At 49.4% G+C, this 25,251-nt stretch overlaps 2 protein-coding genes and 1 long non-coding RNA gene across 3 annotated transcripts in view; 2 read left to right on the top strand and 1 right to left on the bottom strand.

The window, feature by feature from the left end:
• The window catches only part of tmcc1a (transmembrane and coiled-coil domain family 1a), a 40,394-nt gene extending 24,331 nt beyond the window's left edge, over positions 1 to 16,063 (top strand). The window contains 5 exon segments of the mRNA XM_056422728.1: positions 9,233 to 9,490; positions 9,570 to 9,935; positions 9,938 to 10,281; positions 11,487 to 11,622; positions 13,980 to 16,063. Coding sequence (XP_056278703.1) covers positions 9,233 to 9,490; positions 9,570 to 9,935; positions 9,938 to 10,281; positions 11,487 to 11,622; positions 13,980 to 14,294 — 1,419 coding nt within the window. The 3' untranslated portion in view covers positions 14,295 to 16,063.
• An 818-nt stretch (positions 16,064 to 16,881) lies between these two features.
• On the bottom strand, positions 16,882 to 19,041 carry LOC130199002 (uncharacterized). Its single transcript, XR_008832726.1, has 2 exons — positions 18,954 to 19,041; positions 16,882 to 17,453 (listed from the first exon to the last, which is right to left on the bottom strand). It is a non-coding gene; the product is annotated as an uncharacterized LOC130199002 (long non-coding RNA).
• Positions 17,766 to 25,251, top strand: part of plxnd1 (plexin D1) — a 61,809-nt gene continuing 54,323 nt past the window's right edge. The window contains exons 1-3 of the mRNA XM_056422136.1: positions 17,766 to 19,139; positions 20,666 to 20,842; positions 25,158 to 25,251. The exon at positions 25,158 to 25,251 is cut by the window's right edge and continues 38 nt beyond it. Of these exons, the coding sequence (XP_056278111.1) occupies positions 17,892 to 19,139; positions 20,666 to 20,842; positions 25,158 to 25,251 (1,519 nt within the window). The 5' untranslated portion in view covers positions 17,766 to 17,891. The remainder of the gene's footprint in view (positions 19,140 to 20,665; positions 20,843 to 25,157) is intronic.

Genomic DNA, 25,251 nt, shown 5'->3' with positions numbered 1-25,251 from the left:
AATTATTATATTTTTTTACTCCAATAACCTCCAGACCACAGAAATAACATTAGCAGTGTGTCGTTGTTGTTGTTGCAGCCGGTTGAACGTCTTCCATCTGAAACAGTAAAGCATCAATAATAACTTTGTGTGTTTTGCTGACACAGACTTTCTCTCTCTTTTTAAAATATTGTTCAACCGCGACGACGACTCCGTGTTCCCGCCCCTCGCTCTGGCCACGCCCTCCCTGATCCCAGCGGGCCTCGTTGTTTCGGCCACATCAGGTGTGCGTTGTGTTACATGAAGGGGGAGTGATGAGGAAAGAATCAATAATAGCTGATTTATGGTCGGTTAATGGATATTTTGTGCTCTAGCGCCCCCTGGTGGATGAAGATTGGAGTTGGTTGCGGTACTCATTTAGTGTAACGCTGTTTCTGTGGGGTCAACGTGGGGTCAACATGGGGTCAACACACACACACTGTCTCACCCTATTTACCCCCACGCTGTCTCTTAATCTCTTAAACAACACACCATCACCTGCTCATTCCTGCATAGACATATACTGGGTCCACAAATAAACATTGAAAGTTTGAACCCAACTGATGCTGGATGTGTCGGTTAATGCCACATCACTATCACTTTAGTAAATCACCTGAACAAAGTTTAAATCACTGACTGTGATGTGTGCTGAGTGGGGACATGAATAACCTCTAATTCACCCCTTACCGATTGGCCGATACGTTGATATATCTGCAATAAGCTGATCTAGAGATGCAAAGTCCCGCCCCTTTCCGGTTGACCACCGTGGGACAGTATTTTTTTTAAATAAAATAAAATGTACGCAAGTCAAAGACTGAGTTGTGCCATGCATAACACACCTGTGGTTCGTCACATTTAAAAGATAATTGTGCACGTTAAGAAAATGTAATTTTGTCGTAACATTTTTGAAAATGTTATTATCTTTTTTTTATATTGATGAACATCGTCTGTGGAATTCATGGCACGATTCAGAATAATCTAAAATAAGCTCCCATGTTGGATGGGGGCGGGACTTCCTCTCTTTATTAGCTTAACTTGTACATTAAGGGCCCACTTATTTATTTCACACATGCACAACGATTGAAACATGAGACTGAACGTTCACAAAGCCTCACACTGTACACACTCCAGGCTCCTGGTGGTGGTTGTTGACGTTTGTTTGTTGTCCTTCCTGCTTGGCTCTCGTACATGCCAGCGTTGGACTTGGCCAGCGAGATGTTTCACGCTCTCTGACCTCGCCAGTCATAATGGCCCCTGTGTGTAAAGTGCCCAGTGGTTTATGTAACGTGATGGGGGGAGGGGGCGGGGCTTCTCTTCATGGGCACGGTGCACCCGGAGCCCTCTCTCCACGGCTGTTACGCAGTTCTCATATTCTGGGGTCCGACGGTCCACTTCCATCGGGGCCGGTCTCGTCCCGCTGGCTTCTGGTTCCTTCCAGAAGCTTTTTTGGCAGCGCAGCCGCCGGGCCTCGGCTCGGCACCGGGCCGCGTCCTCGGGATGACATCGAGGTTTACGTATTCTGGGAATGTTGAGGAGACATTGCATCGTCCACTAAAAGAACACGAGAAACATCAGGCTTAAAAAAATATAAAAGTAGCACCAGGGGTGAGCAGTTGGGGGCGAAGCCGGTTATTGTTGGGTTGCTACATTTTGGTACCTAAATAAATATATATGTATATATATATATTTATTTATTTATATATTTATTTATATATATTTATATATATATATGTTTATATTTATAGATAAATATATATATTTGTATATATGTAGATATATATATAATATATATATATTTATATGTATCTATATATTTATTTATATATATATATATTTATTTATATGTATTTATATATGTGTATATATATTTATATGTATATATTTAAATATATATTTATTGTGCCTTCATTTTTAAATGTCTGTTTCCATCAAAATACTTGATATTCAACAATAATATCAGTATTTTGTAACTATTAGAAACGCATCTCAATTCTAATTATAACTTGCTGCATAATTGTCGTCTACTTCGGTTCTTTATTTGTTTATATCGTAACGTCATCGTTTTATATGTTCTCATCCCTCATGTGTCCCAAAGTAAAAATGCAGTCTAACAAGACCGTCAAACTTAAATGTATTAAGAGAGAGAGAATATTCTTTGTCATGCGCTCAAGCCTGTGTGTATTATTTATGGATTTAATCAATTAAATCCACTGACGTGTCCCCTTTGCATTCTTTAAATGCGATACCGGGTTACCGGGGCGCGTTCCGCCCGGTCGTTGTATACGTCCTCTGTTCAGCGCAATAAAACCGACTTAAGAGGACGTGACGCCGCCGCGGCCCTGAGTCCCACAGCGGGTCGTATAACCAGATAAGCGCTCCGGCTCTGGGTCGGCCGCACGTATCTCCGGGTCACGAGGCCGCGTCCCTGCAACGCACGCGGAAAACTTGCGAGCAAGAATGAAAGCGATATTGTAACGTCTCAAATTAAGTTAAGACGCCACACGTGTTTAGTTTTTCCTTAACTGAAACCATTTGCACACGTATCCTCTCACTTATTTCTTTATACTCTTACTCCAAATTAGGGCTGCAACTCACGATTATTTTGATAATCGATTAATCGGTTGATTATTTTATCGATTAATCGGATAAAAAAACAACAACAAATTAATTTTCAACCCTTTATTCAAAACGGGGTCCGTACGGTCATGGAAAACCTGGAAAAGTCATGGAGTTTTTAAATGGCTATGAGCAGGCCTAGAAAAGTAATTGAAAAAATAAAACGCTGCAGTGACTTCCTGTGCTCACAGTTGATTGCTCTGGATTATTCGATGTTTTCGAGCGACTCGTTTTACACGATATTCCGCAATATTTTGCAATGTTAAGAGTTCAGACTCCGACTCCTCCGCGCGTCACATGGGTGTCAAACCTCCGTGTCACACACCCGAGCACGGTAGGTTCTTCCTTCTCTTTCTTTTTTTAACATAAGCAGCCTGTACCCTACATCCTTGCCTCTCAGTTCAGATCCCCAAACTCCTCCCGCTGTCTCATTAAAGCTTGTATTCCCCCCCCCTCCTCCTCCTCTGAGCCAGCCCGCTATGTACGGTATGTCATGAAGACGTGCTGAGTCACCCTGGAGGCCGGAGTATTCCTGGACTGACGGGAGCCGCCGGGGGCCTCCAGCGAGCGACTGTTCCGCTGCCGGGTCCCAAAGGAACTTTAAACGACTGACTGTCGAGACATCCTTCAGAGAAAAATACCCGATGAGCATCGTTTAACTTTTATTCTAGTTACTGTACGCTGCACATTTATTTATGGTTCCAGTCCGGGAACAAATAGCAGCAGCTGTCACACCTGTTGACTGAGTGGTGATGAGAGGCCGACGGCGCCACACACAGCTAACGCTGTCGAGGTGTTACGAAACATTTACTCTGACGACTACGAACGAGCTAAAGGAACTAAATTACACATCTCACAATGTGTATATATATACATATATATGTATATATATATATATATATATGTGTGTACAGTTGTTTTGGCCGGTTATAGCGCACAGATGACCGGCTTTTGAATAACAGCAGCTTTGTCATCGTCACATGACCGTGTGCTCCGTGTAATCTGGTGGGGGGTTTTGGCGAGTTTATTTTGATCAGCAGAAAAATACTTTCGTGTGTGTGTGTGTGTGTGTGTGTGTGTGTGTGTGTGTGTGTGTGTGTGTGTGTGTGTGTGTGTGTGTGTGTGTGTGTGTGTGTGTGTGTGTGTGTGTGTGTGTGTGTGTGTGTGTGTGTGTGTGTGTGTGTGTGTGTGTGGCTCATGAAGGCGATCGCTCAGGGAGCTGATTGGCTGCGACAATCAAACTGAGATAATTGAAAGGCGGGAGTGGACGATTCTTTTCTTTCTTCTTCTTCTTCTCCTCCGTCGCTGCTGGCCTAGAAACTCAGACAGAAGAAAAGCCCCCCCCCCCTCCTCCTCCTCCCTTCACAAAGCTTTCTCACAACCCCTCTTTCCTTAGCTGCTTCTCGTTCCGTCTCACTCTCTGTGACAGATCCTGGTGGGCTCTCTTCTTCTTCTCCTTCTCCTTCTCCTTCTCCTTCTCCTTCTCCTCCCCTCACATCCGTCCCTCCGGGTCTCTGCCTCGGAGGATTCTTATCCCCGGCGGACTTTTTGAACACAACTTTCACCCTAAAACTCTCCTCTTCTCTTAGGGTCTCTCTGGAGACCCGTCTGTCGGTGCCCGAACGGTTTTGTGTTGAACTGGGAGGGATTGAAAGTCTTTGTTGTGATGGAGGCCCGAGAAAAGCCTCCGTGTGTTTTTTATAACTCTTTCTACTCAGACCGCCACTCTCAGCTGACGTGTGTTCCTCTGGAACTCGAAGGGCTTTTCCAAATCCTCGGAATTCCTTAGGAACTCACGGGGGTGTGGGTGTAAGTGTGTGTAGATGAGTGTGTGTGTGTGGGGGTGTCTTGGTGTAAGTGCATTTGTAGGTGTGTGTGTGTGTAAGTATGTGTAGATGTGTGTGTGTGTGTCTAGATGTGAGTGAGTGTATGTGTGGGGGTGTCTAGGTGTAAGTGCATTTTTAGGTGTATGTGTGTGTCTAGATGTGAGTAAGTGTGTGTGTGTAAGTATGTGTGTGTGTGTAGATGTAAGCGTGTGTGTGTAGATGTGTGTGTGTGTGTGTGTGGTTAGTGTGTGTCCGTGGGTGAGTGTGTGGAGGAAGCTGCCGCTCGGTCCGGCGTCACATGGAGTTACGCAACACGTGCACAACTTGGTCTTCTGTGTGAATTTGAGCGCGGCTTAGTTCAGCGTTGCGCCTGCGTGGGATCAGACACGTGAAGAAATGAAAAGAGGTCGGGACGGAAAAATAATAATATAATAATATTTTATGGGTGAAATACGGGAGAGATTTGCACGTCTTTCGATTTACTAAATAACTTCCTCAGTGCAGCTCGACACGTGCGCCGCATGCTCACCTGAACCGTGAACTATGTTTTTATCTTATTAAATAATAAAAAGACGTCATGATCGCCGGGGGGGGGGGTTAAAGATCGAACGACGAATCAGGAGTGTGAAGTTCAGCCAGTCGGAGGCTGATAAGGCCGGAGAGATACTCGGAGGTATAAATGGAGAGAGCAACCGCTGTGGAATTCAAAATGACAGTCCACGGGGGGACGGCTCACGGACGTGATTGCGGCGCCGAGCGTTCGCCTCCCGACCCCGACGCCCGCCGCGGGTCCCGGGCCCCGCCGCTCGAGGACGTCGCCCTCCGGAGATGACGAGAAGCGGCGCCGGCCGACCGCCGCTCGAACTCCGATGTGCTCCGCCTGCCTGCCGTACTTCACGCGTGAAGGCGGCGAGCGGGACGGAGTCGGTCACAGGACCGCAGGCATGCGAGGCCCCGCGACCCACAAGGTACCGCACCTGCTCGCACACACACATCGCCCTTGAGCGCGACGGGAAGAGATCTGTGTCTCTTCAAAACACTCGCGGCTCAACTTTTTACGACCGCCGTATTTACGCGACACACTGTTTAGGAGCATTATATAAGCGGTAAGTGGTTTAGCCCTCTAGGGGGGTGTTTCATTCTTTAACATGGGGTGTAGAATTATCTTTTCAACAATAGGCCGCAGTCAAGGATGCAAATGGGGTTCAAATATCCCCGTCGCCCTGAACTCACCAGACCTAACAACAAATACTTTAAACGGGAAGTAATGGAGGGGTGAATGGGGGGGGGGGGGGGCTTCTGGGGTTTAAGAGAAACGAGACTCTTTTCTTGTTGTCTTTTCTTCCTGATGAAGTCTAATCAGACACACACACACGCGCACACACACTCGGCGTCCCTCATTAGGCTCCAGCAGCTCCTGTGATGCAGTGCCTGTCGCTTCTCGCTCCAGTGGCTCAGCCCTCCCCCCCCCCCCCCCTAAATTAGACTAATCCTTCAACTCACCGTCTTTTAATTACCTGAGCGATTAGCCGCGGGAAAAACCTTGACCGGTCGCAGATGTCACCGATCGATTTGTTCAACCCTCCTTATCTGTGGCTCCGGAGCGTCGCTCTGTGGCTCCGGAGCGTCGTGAGCTCTATCTCCTCTGCCGGGGCCTCCGGTCCAAAGGGCCCGGCTCACTCGTCCTTTGCCCTCTCTATCTGCCAGATATCTCTCAGCCGGAGGGCACATCAGATTAATTATGCAGATCGTTATCAACGATGACGTCATCCGTGACACGAGGGAAAACTGACCCCCCCCTCCCCCCGCTTTGTGCATTGCTCGTATGCACTTAATCCCCCCCCCCCCCTCCGTGACGCTATTTATATCGAGTTTTGTTGATAGTCGAGAGACGACCGTCGCCTCTCTTTATTTGTATGCGTGTTACTCACATAACTCAAAAAGTATTGAACCGAATCGCATGAAATTTGGTGGGATGATTGGTTATTATCCGGGGACCATTTGATTATATTTTGGGATTGATCGGGTCAAAGGTCAAGGTCAAGGTCATGAAAAGGTCAAAATCTTCTTTTTACCATAGCGCGGTCAATTTCTATCCAATTGGCATGCAACTAATGCCAACATGTTCATAACTCAATGCCCAATCTTGTGATATGCGAAGGTATGCGCTCTGCCGAGTGCCCGTTCTAGTCTTCAATGTATTGAAAAACAAGCCGCCTCTTTTTCTTCCTGCTGCCTGTATGAGATACAGATCAGTTTTGTTTTCTCATTCTTAGCTCGTTTGTTTGTTTGTTGTTAACGGAGCGATTATGATCGGTGAAAGTAGCAGTGCACTGTTGTGGTTGCTTTCGGGAGACTTTGAAGGGCCAGCTCTCCCCAACATGTAACGCATAGCGAGTGTCCCTCTTCTCTTTATCCAGATTGAGTAGTCCTGTGAACAATAGCAGCTATACTTCACGTTAAACAGCTGGATTATCTCGACTATCTGGGTCTTAATTGATTTTATTTATGTGTAAACTTGTAAACAGCGGATAAAATAAATGCAGCAACTATTATGACATTTCCCTCTGAATTACCAAGTACAACTATACCTCATTTTACTTGAGGACAGTACGCTAAACAACAACAAAATATCGAAAAAACGTTGACTAAGTATTTCAATTACATGTACATTTTCCATCTAATTTTATTATATAAGTTCAATGTAAAGCGTCCCATTAAACATTATGCTTTTCTTTCCCGTTGTCAGTCTGAATACATTGAATAATCCTTTGATTTTATTTGATTACATTTATGCAAATGTATAAATAAACCCTTTGTATTAACTTAAGTATTACATCTAAAGTTAAAGATAGATCTTACATAAACCCTATGTATTAATGTAAGTATTACATCTAAAGTTAAAGGTAGATGTTACATAAACTCTATGTATTAATGTAAGTATTACATCTAAAGTTAAGGGTAGATCTTACATAAACCCTATGTATTAATATTTAAGTATCCCTCGTGTATTATTCTAATAACAGGTGTAGTTTATGTCTGTGAATCTATGACGGTAAAAGAAAAGCTATTTCTGCTTCTGGCGAGAAGTGATTGACGGCAGCTCGGAGGATGATGTCATCCCTCAGCTGTGAGGAAAGGGGCGGGGAGCGGGAAGGGGGCGGGGCTTAGCGCCGGCCAGCTCACTTCAGGTGCGCCTCAACTTTCACAACAAGCCGCGCGAGCCGAGGAACCGGCGCGGGTCAGTTCACGGTGGTGTTTACAAATTAAAAACAACAACTTGTTTTTAAATTAACTTGGACAAAGCGCGAGGACCCGGATGAAAACACGCAGCCGGTGTTCAGTGTGTGGGGGCAAGATGCACTGGGAGCAGTTCCTCCGTCTGACCCACGGGAAGGTGAGCGCGCGCTCCGGGGACGGCCGTTACGACATGTTGATGTAGGGGTCATTTCTATGGAGCTTTGTCACGTCCGTCCAAAGGAATCTTTCACTCTGAGTGCGGTGACGTCACCAGATAGTCACGGTGCTGGGGCCACGCAGGTGAGCCTCTGTTGCTTTGGTTCCGTGTGGGTCCATTCTTATCTGGGCCGTGAAGTTCTGCTGCTTATTGTGTGCAAGAGAAGAAGAATAGAGAATATTTAATATAGCGCCGGTGTCTTCCACAGAGGCTTTTGTGGTCAAATAACCGTGTGTGTGTGTGTATTGTTATTCAGTCAATCAAATACAATACAATATTCTATATAATATACAAAACAGAAAGACTGAACAGGTATAGGTAGAAGCAAAAAATGCTTATATATTCCTATCCTAAATTAATATCAAATAAATCAGAAAAGTAATATCAAATAAAAAACGATATATATACATATATATATATATATGTGTGTATATATATATATACATACAGACATACTTCCACATACATCTTCCATATAAATTTATTTCAATCACACTTATAACTCTCAAGAATTGTTTTATAAATAATTCCTTTGAAAACAAAAAACAAGTTGACTATTCTTATATCCATTTCAACATTATTCCATAATTGGACTCCTACAACAGAAACACATCTTCTTTTAATCCCTTTTTTAGCCTTTTGTACCGTGAATTTACAAACATCTCACATCATATTTACACTCATGTATTGAAAACAACCTTTGCACACAGTCTGCAGAGACTTTGTACATCGTCTGCATTATTTTATAATAAACCAAATAATACAATTTCATACCATGTGATCTGTAAAACGATGGATTCGTGTGCTCGACATTATTCATGATGCGTATCGCACGTTTTTGTAACACAACTGTTTGAATTTATAAATGTGTGATTGAGAACTGTTTTATAATCTTTCATAAAGGAAAAGCTCAGTTTAGATGGTTTATTTTTTTTTATTTACACAAATATTGGAAGTGGAGATTCGTCTGACGCTCTTTTCCTTCTGATCCTGTCACTTTTGACCAAAGGCAGAGAGTCTTGCAGTGGATTCACACTCCTACCCTTCAGTGTTGAGCTCCAGGGATGGAGACTGACTTTCTTTCTTTTTTATCTCACTTTCTTTTCGGCGTAAACGAAAGTTAAAAACATCGTGCGTCTTCCTCTTCAGGGGAACTGACCGCCAGTGGCCTTTTTTCAAAACGTCACATTTTGCCCTCTTTCTTGGCGACGCTGCAGAAATGCAGAAGCCTTTTCTTATTATTTTTGCACGTGTCAGCAAAATGACCTCCGACGCGAAATTCACACTTTTTAATTTGGTACTTTCTCCTCCTCAGATCGACCGGCTGGAAGTGAGCGGCCTCGGCCCGACGCCCCTGGCCGTGCCGTGCGGCGCCGACGGCTCGTTCCCGGGCGCCGAGGACGCCGCCCCCGACCCCCAGCGCACCAAGCAGGCGATCGGCCAGCTGCAGCAGAAGATCCTCAAGCTCACCGAGCAGATCAAGATCGAGCAGACGGCGAGGGACGACAACGTCGCCGAGTACCTGCAGCTGGCCAACGACGCAGACCGGCAGCAAAGCACGCGCATCAAACAGGTGAGGGCGGCGGCCGGTCCGAGTCTCGGCTCGCCGCCGGTCCCCCTCGCTCATCGGAAACCTCCTGTGGCCCCGCCAGGTTTTTGAGAAGAAGAACCAGAAGTCTGCGCAGAGCATCCAGCAGCTGCAGAGGAAGCTGGAGCACCAGCACCGCAAGCTGCGGGAGGCGGAGCTCAGCGGCGTCCCGCGCCACCCCAAGGATGTGCTGCGCGACATGCAGCAGGGCCTGAAGGGCGTCGGCGCCAAGGTCACGGGCTTCAGCGAGGGCGTGGTGGACAGCGTGAAGGGCGGCCTCTCCAGCTTCTCCCACGCCACGCACTCGGCCGCCGGCGCCGTCGTCTCCAAGCCACGGGAGATCGCGTCGCTGATCCGCCACCGGTTCGGCAGCGCCGACGACATCCCGTCGCTGAAGGACTCTCTGGACGACGGCGCGGCGGCGGAGGAGGAGGGGGGCGCGGCGGCGGGGGCGGCGGCGGACACTCGCTGCCCGCCGCCGCCGCCGGGCCCCACCCGCTGCCGAGTCCCAGGTACGGCAGCGAGGACGACTGCTCGAGCGCCACGTCGGGCTCGGCGGGCGCCAACAGCACCACGGGGGCCCCCGGGGGCCCGCCGAGCTCCAGGGGAAACACGCTGGAGAGGAGCCAGAGCTCCGGCCTGGAGCTGCTGCTGCAGGAGGCGCAGGAGCTGCGGGAGGGCCAGTCGAGGCTGGAGGAGAACCTGGACGGCCTGAAGGGCCTCTACCAGAGGGACTACACGCTGCTCATGCAGGCGCTGCAGGAGGAGCGCTTCAGGTACGGAGAGGAGCGCCCCGCGTTCCTCTGAGGAACACCTGAACGCACCGCGGGGACTCGTGTCATCAAACCCTCCTGGTCCTCCTCAAAGCCGGAGATAACAACTAAAGCCGGGCGGCGTTGTGCTTTATGCAGATTACGAGTGTACCGGTGCTCCGACAATGACTAACTATGTCTGACACACACACACACACACACACACACACACACCTGCACGGTTCCTCCAAGTATCTTTTGATCTTTAAGATCTTCGGTGTTATTTCGGCCTCTTTGTCCCGGCTCCGCTTATCTCGCCTCCGGCTCAGACGTCTCTGGGGCAGCTCTTGTTTTGGGTTTGTCTGTGGGCAGTTGGCTTTAAGAAAACACACACACACACACACACACACACATTCCTCCAGAGTGTTCTGATAAGAGGGCACAAAGATTACGAGGGCAGGACAATGGAGGGGAGATGTGGCGAGCCGCTCGCATAGCAAAAGAAGAAAAAAATTCTCCCTAAAATGTCCAGAGCCGTCCGTTTGTCCTGTGAGTCCAAAATAACAAGAACAGAACAGAAGGACCCTGAAGGATTTCCAGCCTTCTGGGAATAATCTCTCATAAACCTCTTGTTGCTAAAAAGCTCTTCAGGGGCTGAATCCATCGTTTCCTTGACCGAGAACTGCCCAAATTAATCGTAGTTCTTTATGCTTGATGAATGTGGAGATGACGTGAATGAACGTAAACCGGAAAAACTACAATTCTGCAGCCATTGATGATGTAGTTTTCAACCACTTAGTCGTTGGTGTTCATCTGAACACCTCGTTGTGATCTGAGGACGTCTCATTGGGCGGATGTTCCCCGTCATCGATGTTCTGACGTGTGACAGAGCCAACGGAACCTTTACGGCTCCTCCTGAAGTCTGAAGTACAGATCTGTTCAAAAAGGGAAACGCAGACGAGCTCACATGGATTCAGTCCAACGTCTGTTCTTGTCCTTCTCTCTCCATCCTGCCAAAAAACAAGTAACGCCGCATAGATTCTCTCTCCTCCCACCGGCCTCGCTCCGATTGGCCGGTCGGATCGGGGGCAGATGAGTAAGCGCGCCCTTAATCTCGTCGGGGCGAGTCATCGGTTGAGTCGGGCGCCGTGTGGTCAGGTGTCTGCTGCTGCTAACTCCTGCTTCTCTAAGCTAATTATGTGTGTGTGTGTGTGTGTGTGTGTGTGTAGGTGTGAGCGCCTGGAGGAGCAGCTGAACGACTTGACGGAGCTTCACCAGAACGAGATCCTCAACCTGAAGCAGGAGCTGGCCAGCATGGAGGAGAAGATCGCGTACCAGTCCTACGAGCGGGCCCGAGACATCCAGGTGGGTCCGCGGGCCGCCGGGGAAACACCACCGCGCCCAGGTCATCGGACCTTCTTTTGAATTTGGCCGCTTCAAAAAACAAACAAAGACTAGAACGGGCACTCGGTAGAGCGCATACCTTCGCATATCACAAGATTGGGCATTGAATTATGAACATGTTGGCATTAGTTGCATGCCAATTGGATAGAAATTGACCGTGCTATGGTAAAAAGAAGAGTTTGACCTTTTCATGACCTTGACCTTTGACCCGATCGATCCCAAATTCTAATCAAATGGTCCCCGGATAATAACCAATCATCCCACCAAATTTCATGCGATTCGGTTTAAAACTGTTTGAGTTATGCGAGTAACACGCATACAAATAAATAAATAAATACACGGCGATCAAAACATAACCTTCCGCATTCTCAATGCGAAGGTAACTAGCCAAAAACAGCCTGCCGAACAAATGAAAGTGACGAGGAGAATGTCGAGAGGATAAAGTCGTGGATTAAATGTCTCCGGTATCTCTCCTCCCCACGTGGTACTTTTTATTTAACCCTCCTGTTACCTTCATCTTTTACCCTTTTTGACCACAGCAATTAAAACCACAGAAAATGATTAGAATTAATATTGTTTCCCAAGTTTAAGTGTGAGGTACTTTTTGTTTGTTTGTTGACTACCTAAATAGCCCTTTAAATAAATAAAAAAGTTGATATTTCTTCTATGTACACAACAAAATAATCAATAAATATAATTTTAAATGATAAAAAAACATTAAAATTGTTAATAGTCGTTTAAAAAATGGAATAACAATAAATTACCACGATTAAAATTGAATATAATTGTCTGATTTATGTTTTCTGTTTGTTTTTTATTTTAAAAAATCTAAGAAAACTCTGACTACTGCCTAATAGACTTTTTATTGCCTTGTTTATGACAATTGCTCATATCCTGTAAGCCTGAATAAGTATATTTAATATTTTTGAATAAAGGTTAAATGATTTCTTATATGTTTTACACAGTGAAAAACAGCCTGGGGTCAAATTGACCCCAAAGACCACCGATGCGTACAAGTTGTGTTCAGGACAGTGAAAACATATCATGTGCATTTTATGTTTTTCCAGTTGTCCCCAATAAATTAGGAAAAGCCATGAAATATGAAGCAAAAAATATTATGTCAATCATTGTTTTAGAGATGTTAAACATTGAATGGGGTCAAATTGACCTCAAAGGTCACAGGAGGGTTAAGATGTCCGAGTTTGAATCCTTTAAATTAGCTTCAGCCCGAAGTCGACTGTAACGTGTCCTCGTCGCTCTGCAGTCCTTCTTTGTGTCAGGAGAGCTCAGCCAATGAGCTCTGCTCAGACGTGGAGTGAAGGTAGTCACACACACACACACACACACACACACACGCCCGCAGCCACGCGGGGTGATGTCATCGGTCCGTGTTGACACTGCTCACAGGAAGATGACGTCTGTTTTCTCCACAACACGAGCGTTTCCTCACCGACTCCCTTCCCCCGGTGTCGTTCACATCTTTGGCTCTTCGTGGTTTTTTATGTGCAGTCGCTGTGTTTATTGTTCCCAGTCGCCCCCTTGGCTGCAGTTCTCGTCCCTGGCAGCAGGGGGCGGTAGAGGCCTGTGAAGTATCCGCTGACCTGAGAAGCTCCGAAACACTTTCTACCTGAACCAAGATGATGATGTTCATGCGTTGCATCGCACTGGGAAGTGTTTAGTATGATGTAATATCAGAAACACTTTGGTATATAATGCAGTAAAGTGTCTAGAGGCTCTACAGATGTTTTAGGGGTCAATGTTTGCCCCCACTGACTGAAATCTAGGAGTATTTAAAAAGAAATTGGGGACACTTCTTTAAATCATTTAACCTTAATTCAAAAATATTAAATATACTTATTCAGGCTTACAGGATATGAGCAATTGTCATAAACAAGGCAATAATAAGACTATTAGGCAATAATAAGTATATTAGGCAGTCGTCAAAGAATTTTCTTAGATTTTTTAAAATAAAAAACAAACAGAAAACATAAATCAGACAATTATATTCAATTTTAATCTTATTTCTTCGTGGTAATTTATTGTTATTCCATTTTCAACAACTATTAACTGTTTATAGTTACTATTTTAAATATATTTTAGAATTATATGTATTGATTGTTTTGTTGTGTACCTACCTCATACAGACAATACAGACAGGACACACACAAAAACAACAACAAAACGCTGTTAAATTATTGAATGATGGGGCATTTGTTGATATCGGGGGCAACATTATATTTCTTGGGGGCAGTTTTGCCCCGGTGTGTTTCCGCCGCGGCGACTTTGCCGACCGGCTCTTCTTCGCCCTTCCTCTTCAGGAGGCGCTGGAGGCGTGTCAGACCCGCATCTCCAAGATGGAGCTGCAGCAGCAGCAGCAGCAGGTGGTGCAGCTGGAGGGTCTGGAGAACGCCACGGCCCGGACGCTCCTGGGGAAGCTCATCAACGTGCTGCTCGCCCTCATGGCCGTGCTGCTCGTCTTCGTGTCCACCGTGGCCAACTGCGTGGTGCCGCTGATGAAGACGCGCTCGCGCTCCCTCTCCACCCTCCTCCTCCTCCTCCTGCTGGCCTTCCTGTGGAGGAACTGGGACGCCCTCTCGGGGTTCACGCACCGCGCCCTGCGGCCCCCGGGGTGACGCGGCGGCGGCACCGAGGCGATGTTGTCACTTCGGCCGCGGTCGCGGCGTCGAGGAAAGGAGCGACCGGCGGCGGCGAGGAAAGGAGCCGAGGAAAGGAGCCGAGGACACTCGGGGGTTGAGTTCTCTCCGGGAGGACCAGACCGTTTACATTTCTTGGACTCCGACTCTCCGCCGGCCCTCAGGAGACAGCGGCGCTGTCCTCACGGGTTTAATCGATTCATCTCATTATTTATTAATAATTTGATTTTTTTATTGTCGTTATTCTACTCGGTACCGTGTAGCATCGGGCAGTCGGGGAACCGGGCCGGCGATTTGCTCCAAAGGCCCGGTTCACGTGACGACTCGGGAAGAGAGCGGACGCCCGGCTGTGATTGGTGGATTGTGAAAAACCTTCCTGGGAGCTGCTCCTTTTCTTGCTGTGATGAAATTTGTTCATCCGGAAAATTTGTGAAGGACAGACCGTGACCTCAGAGCGTGACCTCAGAGCGTGACCTCAGAGCGTGACCTCAGAGCGTGACCTCAGAGCGTGACCTCAGACTGTGACCTCAGAGCGTGACCTCAGAGCGTGACCTCAGAGCGTGACCTCAGAGCGTGACCTCAGAGCGTGACCTCAGACCGTGACCTCAGTGTGACCTCAGACCGTGACCTCAGAGCGTGACCTTAGAGCGGGACCTCAGTGTGACCTCTAAGCGTGACCTCTGAGCGTGACCTCAGACCGTGACCTCAGACCGTGACCTCTGAGCGTGACCTCTGAGCGTGACCTCAGAGCGTGACCTCCGAGCATGACCTCAGACCGTGACCTCTGAGCGTGACCTCAGAGCGTGACCTCAGTGTGACCTCAGACCGTGACCTCAGAGCGTGACCTCAGACCGTGACCTCAGCGTGACCTCAGTGTGACCTCCGAGACCTTTTTGTGTTTCTCTTAGCGTTTCTAATCGCTTTTACTTTATTTCCCTCTTTTATGAAAACGAGTAAAAAGCCGTTTCACAAGGGAGACGACGACGCAAAGACGGAGAGGGGGGAGGAGCTTCAATGGGCTGATCGCCATAGAAACGGCACATAAACACGTACAGAGAACATCGGGTTATTATTTTGAATGAGTGAAGTTGATTGTCCAGGCGACTTGTCTCCCCGCCATGCTGGATGAGGTCAGGTGAGCGAGGCGAGAGAGAGACCCTCAGTCCGATGCTCGTCTTCTCCTCTTCGCGTTCATCTCCTCCGGCCCGCCTTTCTATTTTTTTTTCTCACGAGTCCGCCGCTCTTGCGGTGGTCATCACCCAGTGCCAAACGCTTCGTCCACCGGGGGGGGGGGGGGGGTATCCTGACGCAATCCACGAGACTCTGAACACTTGAATCCGTCGGCTCCGGAGCGTCCATCTTTTTATTTATTTGTACTCGACGACACTTCAAATACTTTGTTGTGTTTTTCACGCCGAGGAGCCGATTCCCGAGATGAATTTCTTTTGAGCTGCACTTTAGCACAAGGCCAGATGACACGGAGGCTCTCAAAGGTCGTCGGGTTAAAGACGAGGAGGAAGACGAGGAGTTGGCTCTTCCTCGGAGAGGAAACTCGCTCCATTTCTTGATTTCATTGATTCTGTTTCCACACGTTGAGAGGGGGGCTGACCTTTGACCTCGGCTTGACCTTGCAGTAACACCTGTTGCTGTCGGGGGAGGGGGGGGGGGTTGTTGTGTGCTGAGCCACTCCAGTGCCTTCTGATGTCCTTTTGTACGTGTGGAATAAATAAAGTGCATTCCCAAACTAACTTGTGAGCCGTGGCTCTTTCTTTACAGGTTGTGTGTGTTTGTTGTTGTTGTTGTTGTTGTTCTCTACTTTAGAGGATTCTTTTCTCCGAAGCTGACACACATTTGGTGCTCCAAGTCTGCAGATTCCTCATGTCGCCACTAGGTGGAGATATTTGGCCTCGTATGCTCCTTGTGTCCTCCTCCTCCTCCTCCTCTCACTCCACGACTGAGACTCCGTAGTAGAGTGTGTGAATGGTCCTCGGAGGAGGAGAGGAGGTGAAGGCCTGAACACGAGGAGGTGCTGCAGCTTATCAGGAAGGAAACAGGTTGGGTGGGAGGAGGCCCGGTAACCGGCGGGCTACCGGGACAATGTTTACACACAAACAGACACAGGGGAGACCACGTCTCCCCCCCCCCCCCCCACATACACACACACACACACTTTAGTCTACTCACACACACATGGATTCATTCCCCTGAATGTCGCTTGATTGAGCCGCGGGCCGCAGCTCCCGGTGCTATCTGACGCGCGCAGCTTTGGCCGCGCACCGATCGTCCCCGTTGGAACTCGTGTGCGCGTCCACAACCGCGCGCACGCGCACGGTGTGGCTCATTTACTGTGCGAAGGAGAGAGAGGGAGATGGGGGGGGGGGGCGTCATTATGTTGCACTTCATCAGCGCGCTTTTCAGATGTGATGCGCGTGGCCGTGCGCCAAGGTAAACACGGGGCGCACTTATCTGCCCCACAGAGGAGAGAGTGAGTTTATCCCCCCCTCTCCCCACCTGCCCCCCCCCCCCCCTTCCTCGCCCCCCAAAGAGGAGTCCACAGCAAACAGGCGCAAGTTAGCGGACTTTAATGATGGCGCGTGTTCAGAGACGTGAGCTGATGCACAGTCCAGACAGAGGAAAACAGTGCGAACCATATTCGTGCATTTCTAAGTGTGTGCGTGTGTGTGGGGGTGGGGGGGGGCGGCGGCATGTGTTACACTTGAATATTTATGAGGTATAGAGCGCAAGAAAGCCGCGTTGGATGGATTTGACTGTCAAAAGCCGGAAAGGTGCGCCGGTGTGCCCATCTGGCAGCACTTTCACGCTGCTTACCGAGCCGTGTGTGCCCCAACAACACACACACACACACACACGGAGTCCTCCGGACCGGCAGAACTAATCGCTGGAGCCGATGTGGAGTGGGGGGCACAGGAGGTGGGACGGTGACCCGGCATTAACCCCGAAGAGGAGCGGAACCTGGAGGAGGAGGAGGAGGAGGAGGAGGAGGGGGGTGCTCCTCCTCATCAAGTGGTCCTTGAAAAAGCCACAGTGCCGGCTTCATGGTCACGATTCCATCGGGATGAACTCACGCGCGCGTGGAGATTCATGTCATGTTAAGTCAACACGGGACTCATCTTTGATCTGCAGTTGGATCAGAATGAGAGAGAAAAAGTTAAATTAGCTTTAATAAGTGAGATGCAGCTCATATACTTTTACAAGTATGGACTCTTTCCAATGTCCAAATGTTACTTAAATGTGTACTTTTATTCGTTACCCCCCATACAATAAGTTTGCTGGCATGGAGACGTCCAGAACAACTAACTACGTGTCCCTCTATTGTTTAAAGATCAATACATAAACACACATCGAGAGGTACGGAGTGGCTCGTGCGCGCAGAGGGACAGGGGGAGGAAGCACGACGCGCTCATCGCGTCATTCTGGGTCCAGGCGCCGAGCAGGAAGCAGCCCCCTCTTCCTCCTCGGGTTGTCGCGGCGGAGGAAACAAACGCGCGCACTTCGTGTCTTCTGCTCAATGCACCCCGCGGCACGGAACCCGCCAGGAGCCGCTCAGAGGGAACGATGCCTCCTCCTTCCATAGCCGCCGCCGTGCTGCTCCTCCTCGGCGCCTTGGCGCTGGAGACGCGCCGGAGCGCCAGCGCGCTGCGCGTCCAACAGGCGTTCGCGTCTCCAAACCGGACCAATAACTTCGCGGTGGACCCGGTGTCCCGGAAAGTCTACCTGGCCACCGTGAACACCGTCTACCAGCTGAACGGCACCCTGAGCGTCGAGGTGGAGCAGAGGACCGGCCCGGTGGAGGACAACCTGTTGTGCCACGCGCCGCAGCTCCCGCAGGCTCCGTGCGAGCATCCCAAATCCCTCACGGACAACCACAACAAGCTGCTGAAGCTGGACCGGGACCAGGGGATCGTGTTGGTGTGCGGCTCCGTGTACCAGGGCTTCTGCGAGCTGCGGAAGATGGGCAACGTCTCTGAGATCGCGGTGGAGTTCCCGCACCAGGGCGAGAAGACGGTGTTCCCCAGCATGCTCAACATCGCCGCCAACCACCCGAACGCGTCCACGGTGGGGCTCATCTTCAAGAGCCACGGGGGCCGCACCCGGCTCCTGGTGGGGGCCACGTACACGGGGGCCGGCACCCAGTTCTTCCCCAAGAACCACAGCAAGGAGGACCTGCGCTTCGAGAACACCCCGGAGATCGCCATCCGCTCCCTGGACGTCGAGGACCTCTCGCGGCTGTTCACCTACGACATCAACCCGTCGGAGGACAACGTGTTCAAGATCAAGCAGGACGCGAAGACCAAGAACAAGCTGAACTTCGTGCACGCGTTCATGCACAAGACCTACTCCTACATCGCGTTCAACAACGACGCGAAGACGGGCCACAAGGAGAGCCGGCCCAACAGCGTGCTGGCGCGCATCTGCCTGGACACGGAGAACCCGCGCAAGCCCAGCGGGCCGGAGAGCCGCAAGCTCACGGAGTCCTACATCCAGATGCCGCTGCAGTGTGGATCCGACGGGAACATCTACAGCCGGCTGGTGTCCGTGTTCCCCGCGGAGATCCAGGCGGAGGACGGCGGAGGAGGAGATGGAGGAGGAGGAGGGCGCGGCACCGCGGAGCCCTACCTGTTCGGAGTGTTCGCCAAGGTGGACCGGAGGGCCGCGCTGTGCGCCTTCAGGTTCGGGGACATCGACGAGAAGATCCGGCAGGGCCGCCGCAGCTGCTCCAACTTCCCCAGCGGCGACGTCCAGGTGCTGGACAGCGTTATCCAGGGCTCCGGGGCGGCCTGCATCCAGAAGGGCAACCTGGTGGTAAGTGGGATGTGACGTGGTCGCGTTGTGCATTGTTAGGTCATATTTGTATCAAATTGCTTTGGAAGTAAAAGTCTAATTCATCAGTTATCGACTAATTGAGGTTTTAATGTGCTTTTAAGTGTCAGTATTGTTGTTTTCTAACCTCAGCAACTTGTGTTTCCTCCACTTAATGTTATTTTATGATTTAATATGACACATTATGAAAAGATGGATGCATCCTCATTGGACAACGCCATGGAGAGGAATGCCGGTTGGCGCTTTAGTGTAATTAATAAGTAATAAAGCTTTAGCATGTGTTGACTTCACGCTCAAAACTGCTGGTTTCCATGTTATCCTCGATCGCCCCCGAGGCTCAAGACTCTTTTGGAGAGAGAGGCTCTCCCCATGTCACGAGTAGAGGTCACGAGTAGAGGTCGCGATAGCTGGAAAAGATGCTCTCTCTCTCTCTCTCTCTCTCTCTCTCTCTCTCTCTCCGCGCTGGGGGTTATGGGAAGGGTGAGGCTGTCTTATCAAATATGAAAAGAGGAAGTGGGCCGAAGAGTCTTCTGTGTTTTTCCACTTGGACCGCATGCCTTGTGGTGACTAGAGCCAAACACACACTCTTAAGCACACACACACTCTTAAGCACACACACACACACACTCTTAAGCACACACACACTCTTAAGCACAGCGTCGCTGGATAAAAGAGCGGCTTTGTCGTAAACGCACGGCTGAAGGATGTTATCTCGCTTTTATGCTTTTCCACAAGAACAAAATAAAACTCGCCCCGAAGGGAACTCCCCGCCTCTATATCGAGTCTCGCCCTTTTCGCACGGCGTAATAAGGAATGCTGTGAAAATTCCAATTTTTTTTTTTGAGTTGTGCGGTTTGTTCCGACATGAGGTCAAAGGAGGAGGAGCCTATGCGACCGCCGCGCTGTGCCGTGCGGTCAGAAAGCGGCCCTCCGCGCCCCGTGACCACGGTTCTCAGCCAAAGGAGTCAAAGAGCGGATTCATATTTTTCGTCGTCAGTTATTTAGTATTATCTTTGGCTTCAGCGTGAACTATGAAGACGCTGTAGAACAAAGCATGCTGGGAGTTCAGACACGAGATCCTTGAATTTTGACATTTATGTTGCAACGGCCGCCGACATGTGACCTTTTTATCCGTGTGCAGTCTGAAGGCCGGCAGCGCCGACTCCCTTCACGATAAGAGGCGCTCGCCGCGAGCAGACGGGCTCGTGGGAAACGACTCCCACCAATACCCACGCTGCTTAATTATTTCTCTTTTTTTTCTTTCTTTCTCTTTTTTTTGGCCTTCGCTCGTCTCTGAAATATTCCGCGAATTCCCAACGGGGTCCCGGCGCGGCACCGATGTTTTATCGTCGCCTGCCGAGGATTTGACGAGAGCGGAGAGTCTGACGGGGGTTGAAGGCCCTGAAGGCCCCTCCACGTCGCCTGAGAGGACGGCTGCTGTCGGGCTCCGGTCCTCCACCCCGCTTTCATAATCTCTCTAATCTGTGTGTGTGTGTGTGTGTGTGTAGCTGCAGCTCGAGCAGCTGGACTGCGGCGCGGCCCACCTGCAGCACCCTCTGGCCCTGCGCAGCTCCCTGAGGGCCGCCCCTCTGGTTGAGTACCCGGGTCTCAGCTCGGTGTCCGTGGACAACGTGCACAACCACACGGTGGTGTTCCTGGGGACCGGCAACGGACGGCTCCGCAAGGTGAGACGCGGGAGAAGGACCAGCAGCACGTGCACGCGCACACACACACACACACACATGCACACTAATTGGGATGGTATCAAGTCAAGTTGTGAGTCAAGATGGGCAAGTTCCAAGTCAAGTTCCAAGTCAAGTTCCAAGTTAAGACGGAAAGGTTTCAAGTTGAGTCTCGAGTCTTGAATCTCTAAGCTTGAATCTCAAGTCAAGTCTTGAGTCTCAAGTGAAGTCTCAAGTCTTGAGTCTCGAGTCTCAAGTCTCGAATCTCGAGTCTCAAGTGAAGTCTTAAGTCTCGAGTCTCAAGTGAAGTCTCAAGTCTTAAGTCTCGAGTCTCAAGAGAAGTCTCAAGTCTTAAGTCTCGAGTCTCAAGTGAAGTCTCAAGTCTTAAGTCTCGAGTCTCAAGTGAAGTCTCAAGTCTTGAGTCTCGAGTGAAGTCTCAAGTCTTAAGTCTCGAGTCTCAAGTGAAGTCTCAAGTCTTAAGTCTCGAGTCTCAAGTCTCGAGTCTCAAGTGAAGTCTCAAGTCTTGAGTCTCAAGTCTCGAGTCTCAAGTCTCGAGTCTCGAGTCTCAAGTGAAGTCTCAAGTCTTGAGTCTCGAGTCTCAAGTGAAGTCTCAAGTCTTGAGTCTCGAGTCTCAAGTGAAGTCTCAAGTCTTAAGTCTCGAGTCTCAAGTGAAGTCTCAAGTCTTAAGTCTCGAGTCTCAAGTGAAGTCTCAAGTCTTGAGTCTCAAGTCTCGAGTCTCAAGTCTCGAGTCTCAAGTGAAGTCTCAAGTCTTAAGTCTCGAGTCTCAAGTGAAGTCTCAAGTCTTGAGTCTCGAGTCTCAAGTGAAGTCTCAAGTCTTGAGTCTCGAGTCTCAAGTGAAGTCTCAAGTCTCAAGTGAAGTCTCAAGTCTTAAGTCTCGAGTCTCAAGTGAAGTCTCAAGTCTTAAGTCTCGAGTCTCAAGTGAAGTCTCAAGTCTTGAGTCTCAAGTCTCGAGTCTCAAGTCTCGAGTCTCGAGTCTCAAGTGAAGTCTCAAGTCTTGAGTCTCGAGTCTCAAGTCTTGAGTCTCGAGTCTCAAGTCTCGAGTCTCAAGTGAAGTCTCAAGTCTTGAGTCTCGAGTCTCAAGTCTTGAGTCTCGAGTCTCGAGTCTCAAGTGAAGTCTCGAGTCTCGAGTCTCAAGTGAAGTCTCGAGTCTCGAGTCTCGAGTCTCAAGTGAAGTCTCAAGTCTTAAGTCTTGAGTCTGAAGTTGAGTCTCGAGTTGAGTCTCGAACCAAGCTTTGAGTTGAATCTCTAAGCTTGAATTTCGTGTCAAGTCTCAAGTCTAGTCTCAGGTTAAGAAGAGCAACGTTCCAAGTCTCACGTCCTAAACTTTGAGTTTTTCTTTAAGAAATCCCTCTTCTTTACGACTGCGGCTCTATTTGTGTCGACCCCGCTCGGTTGTTCACCGTGAACACAACCCTCGGCATCGATGAACCTCCTTGGCGGTTCTCTACGGGGACTCGATCCAAACCGAGTCGCTCCGCGAGTCGACTCCAACGCCATTCATCCATTCAGCAACCGAAAAGACATTCATCTATTCGCGGCACACTTTTTTTAAATACGGGAAGTCCACGTCGAGTCTGCGTCCACCGAAACTCCGGACTAGAGTCTGACTCGAGTCGGTCACGTGACCGCTGTGGGGGAGCGAGGGAATGAAACGCCAGCTGGTCGCTCTGAAGAGGAGCCGCGACGAGCCCCGAGCCTGGAAAACACAACTATGGCCGTGAAAAGTGGTGCCGCTCTGATGTGGCTGCCGAGAGTCTCAATAAACCAAACACACACATAGGTGTGTGATGAACGGAGGAATGTCTGCTTTCATCTCGTAGCCCCCCCCCCCATCCCCCCTCCCCCCGTCCCGTTCATCCATGACCCATCACGGCCCATTAAGTCGTCCTAATCATGCGCTCTCATGCTCTCATGGTCCTCAGACCTGCGTCTTGACTGAGCGGTCGCCATTAAAAGACCTTTCACGGGTCTGCTTCCTCCACATCTGCAGATGGAACCCCCCCCACACACACACACGTTCAATTAACAGCATTCCTTAATTCTGTCTCAACAACATTCCCGGTCACCCCCGACCGAGCTGAGCTGCAGCGTGAACTCAGCCCGAAAGCTTTGTGCGCCTTTTGTTTTGCATCAGGCGACTTTGTTATATATATATATATATATTTTTTCTTCCTTTTTTATATATTCTTTTTTTTATATTTTCTTTATTTAAAAAAAAATATTTTCCTTTTTTATGTATATTTTTTTATATTTTCCTTTTTTTATATTTTCCTTTTTTATATTTTCTTTTTTTTATATTTCCCGATATTTAAAGCGCTCCGCTGGAGGGGCGTGTCCGAGAAGGCTCTCTGCTTCCCCCTCAGCTGAGCAGGCTGTGTGTGTGTGTGTGTGTGTGTGTGTGTGTGTGTGTGTGTGTGTGTGTGTGTGTGTGTTTGCTTGATTGCAGGTTTCAGTGTGTTTTCAGGTGTTTGACGTTGTCTGTACAGCAGTGTGAGTGGTTTAGTGATTTCATGTGTTTACTCAGACATGAATGCATACCCGGTGATTATGTGCTGTAAGTGTGTGTTCTCTCTCTCTGTGTGTGTGTGTGTGTGTGTGTGTGTGTGTGTCTACCTCGTTATGTACTACAGGGCGCATGGTATTTTGTGTGACCTTGGGCAACAACATACTCCCTGCTTTTGAGTCTTTTATACTTTGTGTATGTATGTGCACGTGTGTGTGTGTGTGGCAGCTTCTGTCTGCGCCTGTGTGTGTGTGTGTGTGTGTGTGTGTGTGTGTGTGTGTGTGAGAGCCCTGAGGACGGAGCTGTTCCAGAGGTTAATGGTGCTGTGAGTGTGTGTAATGTGATTCTGACTGAGTTGGGCTCAGGCTAAACGCTGGGGAGCCGCGGGGGGGATTGAGTTAGGGGCCCTCGGTGAAGTAATTTGTAATTACATGCATTTCTTAATGAAGTCCCCCCCTCCCCCTTTACATTCGTGACCGCCCGTTATCTCACAGCCCCCCCCCCCCCCCCACACACACACTTCATTGCCCCCTCTCGGATATAAAAGGACCCTTTGATTCATTTCTTTCCCTCTAAACAAACAGACATCTCATATCTTTCTCCCCTCTTGTCTTCCCATCTCTTTATTCTCTCTCCTTTACACACCCAGGTACACACACACACACACACACACACACACACACACACACACACAGCTGAGCACTCCTTAGTTGAATAGGGCCTTTCATCCGCAGGCAGATAGACAGAGGATGGAGTCGGAGCGACCTGCCGGTACGGCAGGTGTTTCACTGGTTGACCCTGGTGGCGTTCCTCTTCCTCCTCCTCCTCTTCCTCTCTGCTCACCGTCCAGGTGTGTGGGCCGCTGTTTGCCGGCTCCTCGCCGCGTCACTCAGCAACCGTGTTTGCGGTCTCTCGGGCGTGCGGGGCGAAGACAGAGCACAGCTGCTCGCTATCTCCCCGGCAGAAGTGTGTGTGTGTGTGTGTGTTTGTGTGTGTGTGTGTGTGTGTGTGTTTGGATGGGTGTTAAAAAAAACAACAGGGATATTTGGAGGCTGAGAGAATGCCTCTCGTCACAGGTTAAGCCGATGGTTTGCTGAGCTGCTCCTGGTTCAACATTAACCATGAGCGTCTCCGTGGGTGGTGATAGTTCTATGTGTGCGTGTGTGTGTGTGTGTGTGCGTGTGTGCGTGTGTGCGTGTGTGTGTGTGTGTGTGTGTGTGTCACCAGATGCCGGTCAGTTTGCCAGTTCCTCAGGATGTCTCCATTGAAGGGAGACCCAACCAGTCGCAGAAATAAGAGCTTTCCCTGTCTGCGTGACAGGAAGTCTCACTCGGCACAGTTCTGTTTTCGCTACACACTTGTGTGTGTGTGTGTGTGTGTGTGTGAGTGTGTGTGTGTGTGTGTGCGTACGTGAGAACATGTCACCCCTTTTATTATCTCGAGCTGCAGGAAGGCCGGCGCGTAGATAAATCAGCGCTCGGCTGAAACCAGATTAGGCTCACAGTTTGAACAAAAGGAGCTCCTGGAATATATGTGAGGGGCGTAAAAGTACAATTAAGAGCATCCGGCGGCTACACACACACACACACACACACACACACACATACACACACACACACACACACACACACACACATACACACACACACACACATACACACACACACACACACACACACACACACACACACACACACACACACACACACACACACACACACACACACACACACACACACACACACACACACACGTTCATCTCTGGACCTGTGTCCTCTGCTCTCCCCTCCACAGCTGACCCTGCTGCCCAACATGACGGTGGCCAGTCAGGGGACGCTGAAGCTGCCCGCCAGCGAGGCGGTCCACCACGTCATGACCTTTGACCCCA

Source organism: Pseudoliparis swirei, chromosome 9, assembly GCF_029220125.1.
Source record: "Pseudoliparis swirei isolate HS2019 ecotype Mariana Trench chromosome 9, NWPU_hadal_v1, whole genome shotgun sequence".
In the NCBI taxonomy this organism is placed as follows: domain Eukaryota; kingdom Metazoa; phylum Chordata; class Actinopteri; order Perciformes; family Liparidae; genus Pseudoliparis; species Pseudoliparis swirei.
Note: the sequence above shows the minus strand (reverse complement) of the source record. Positions and strands in the feature narration are given on the sequence as shown.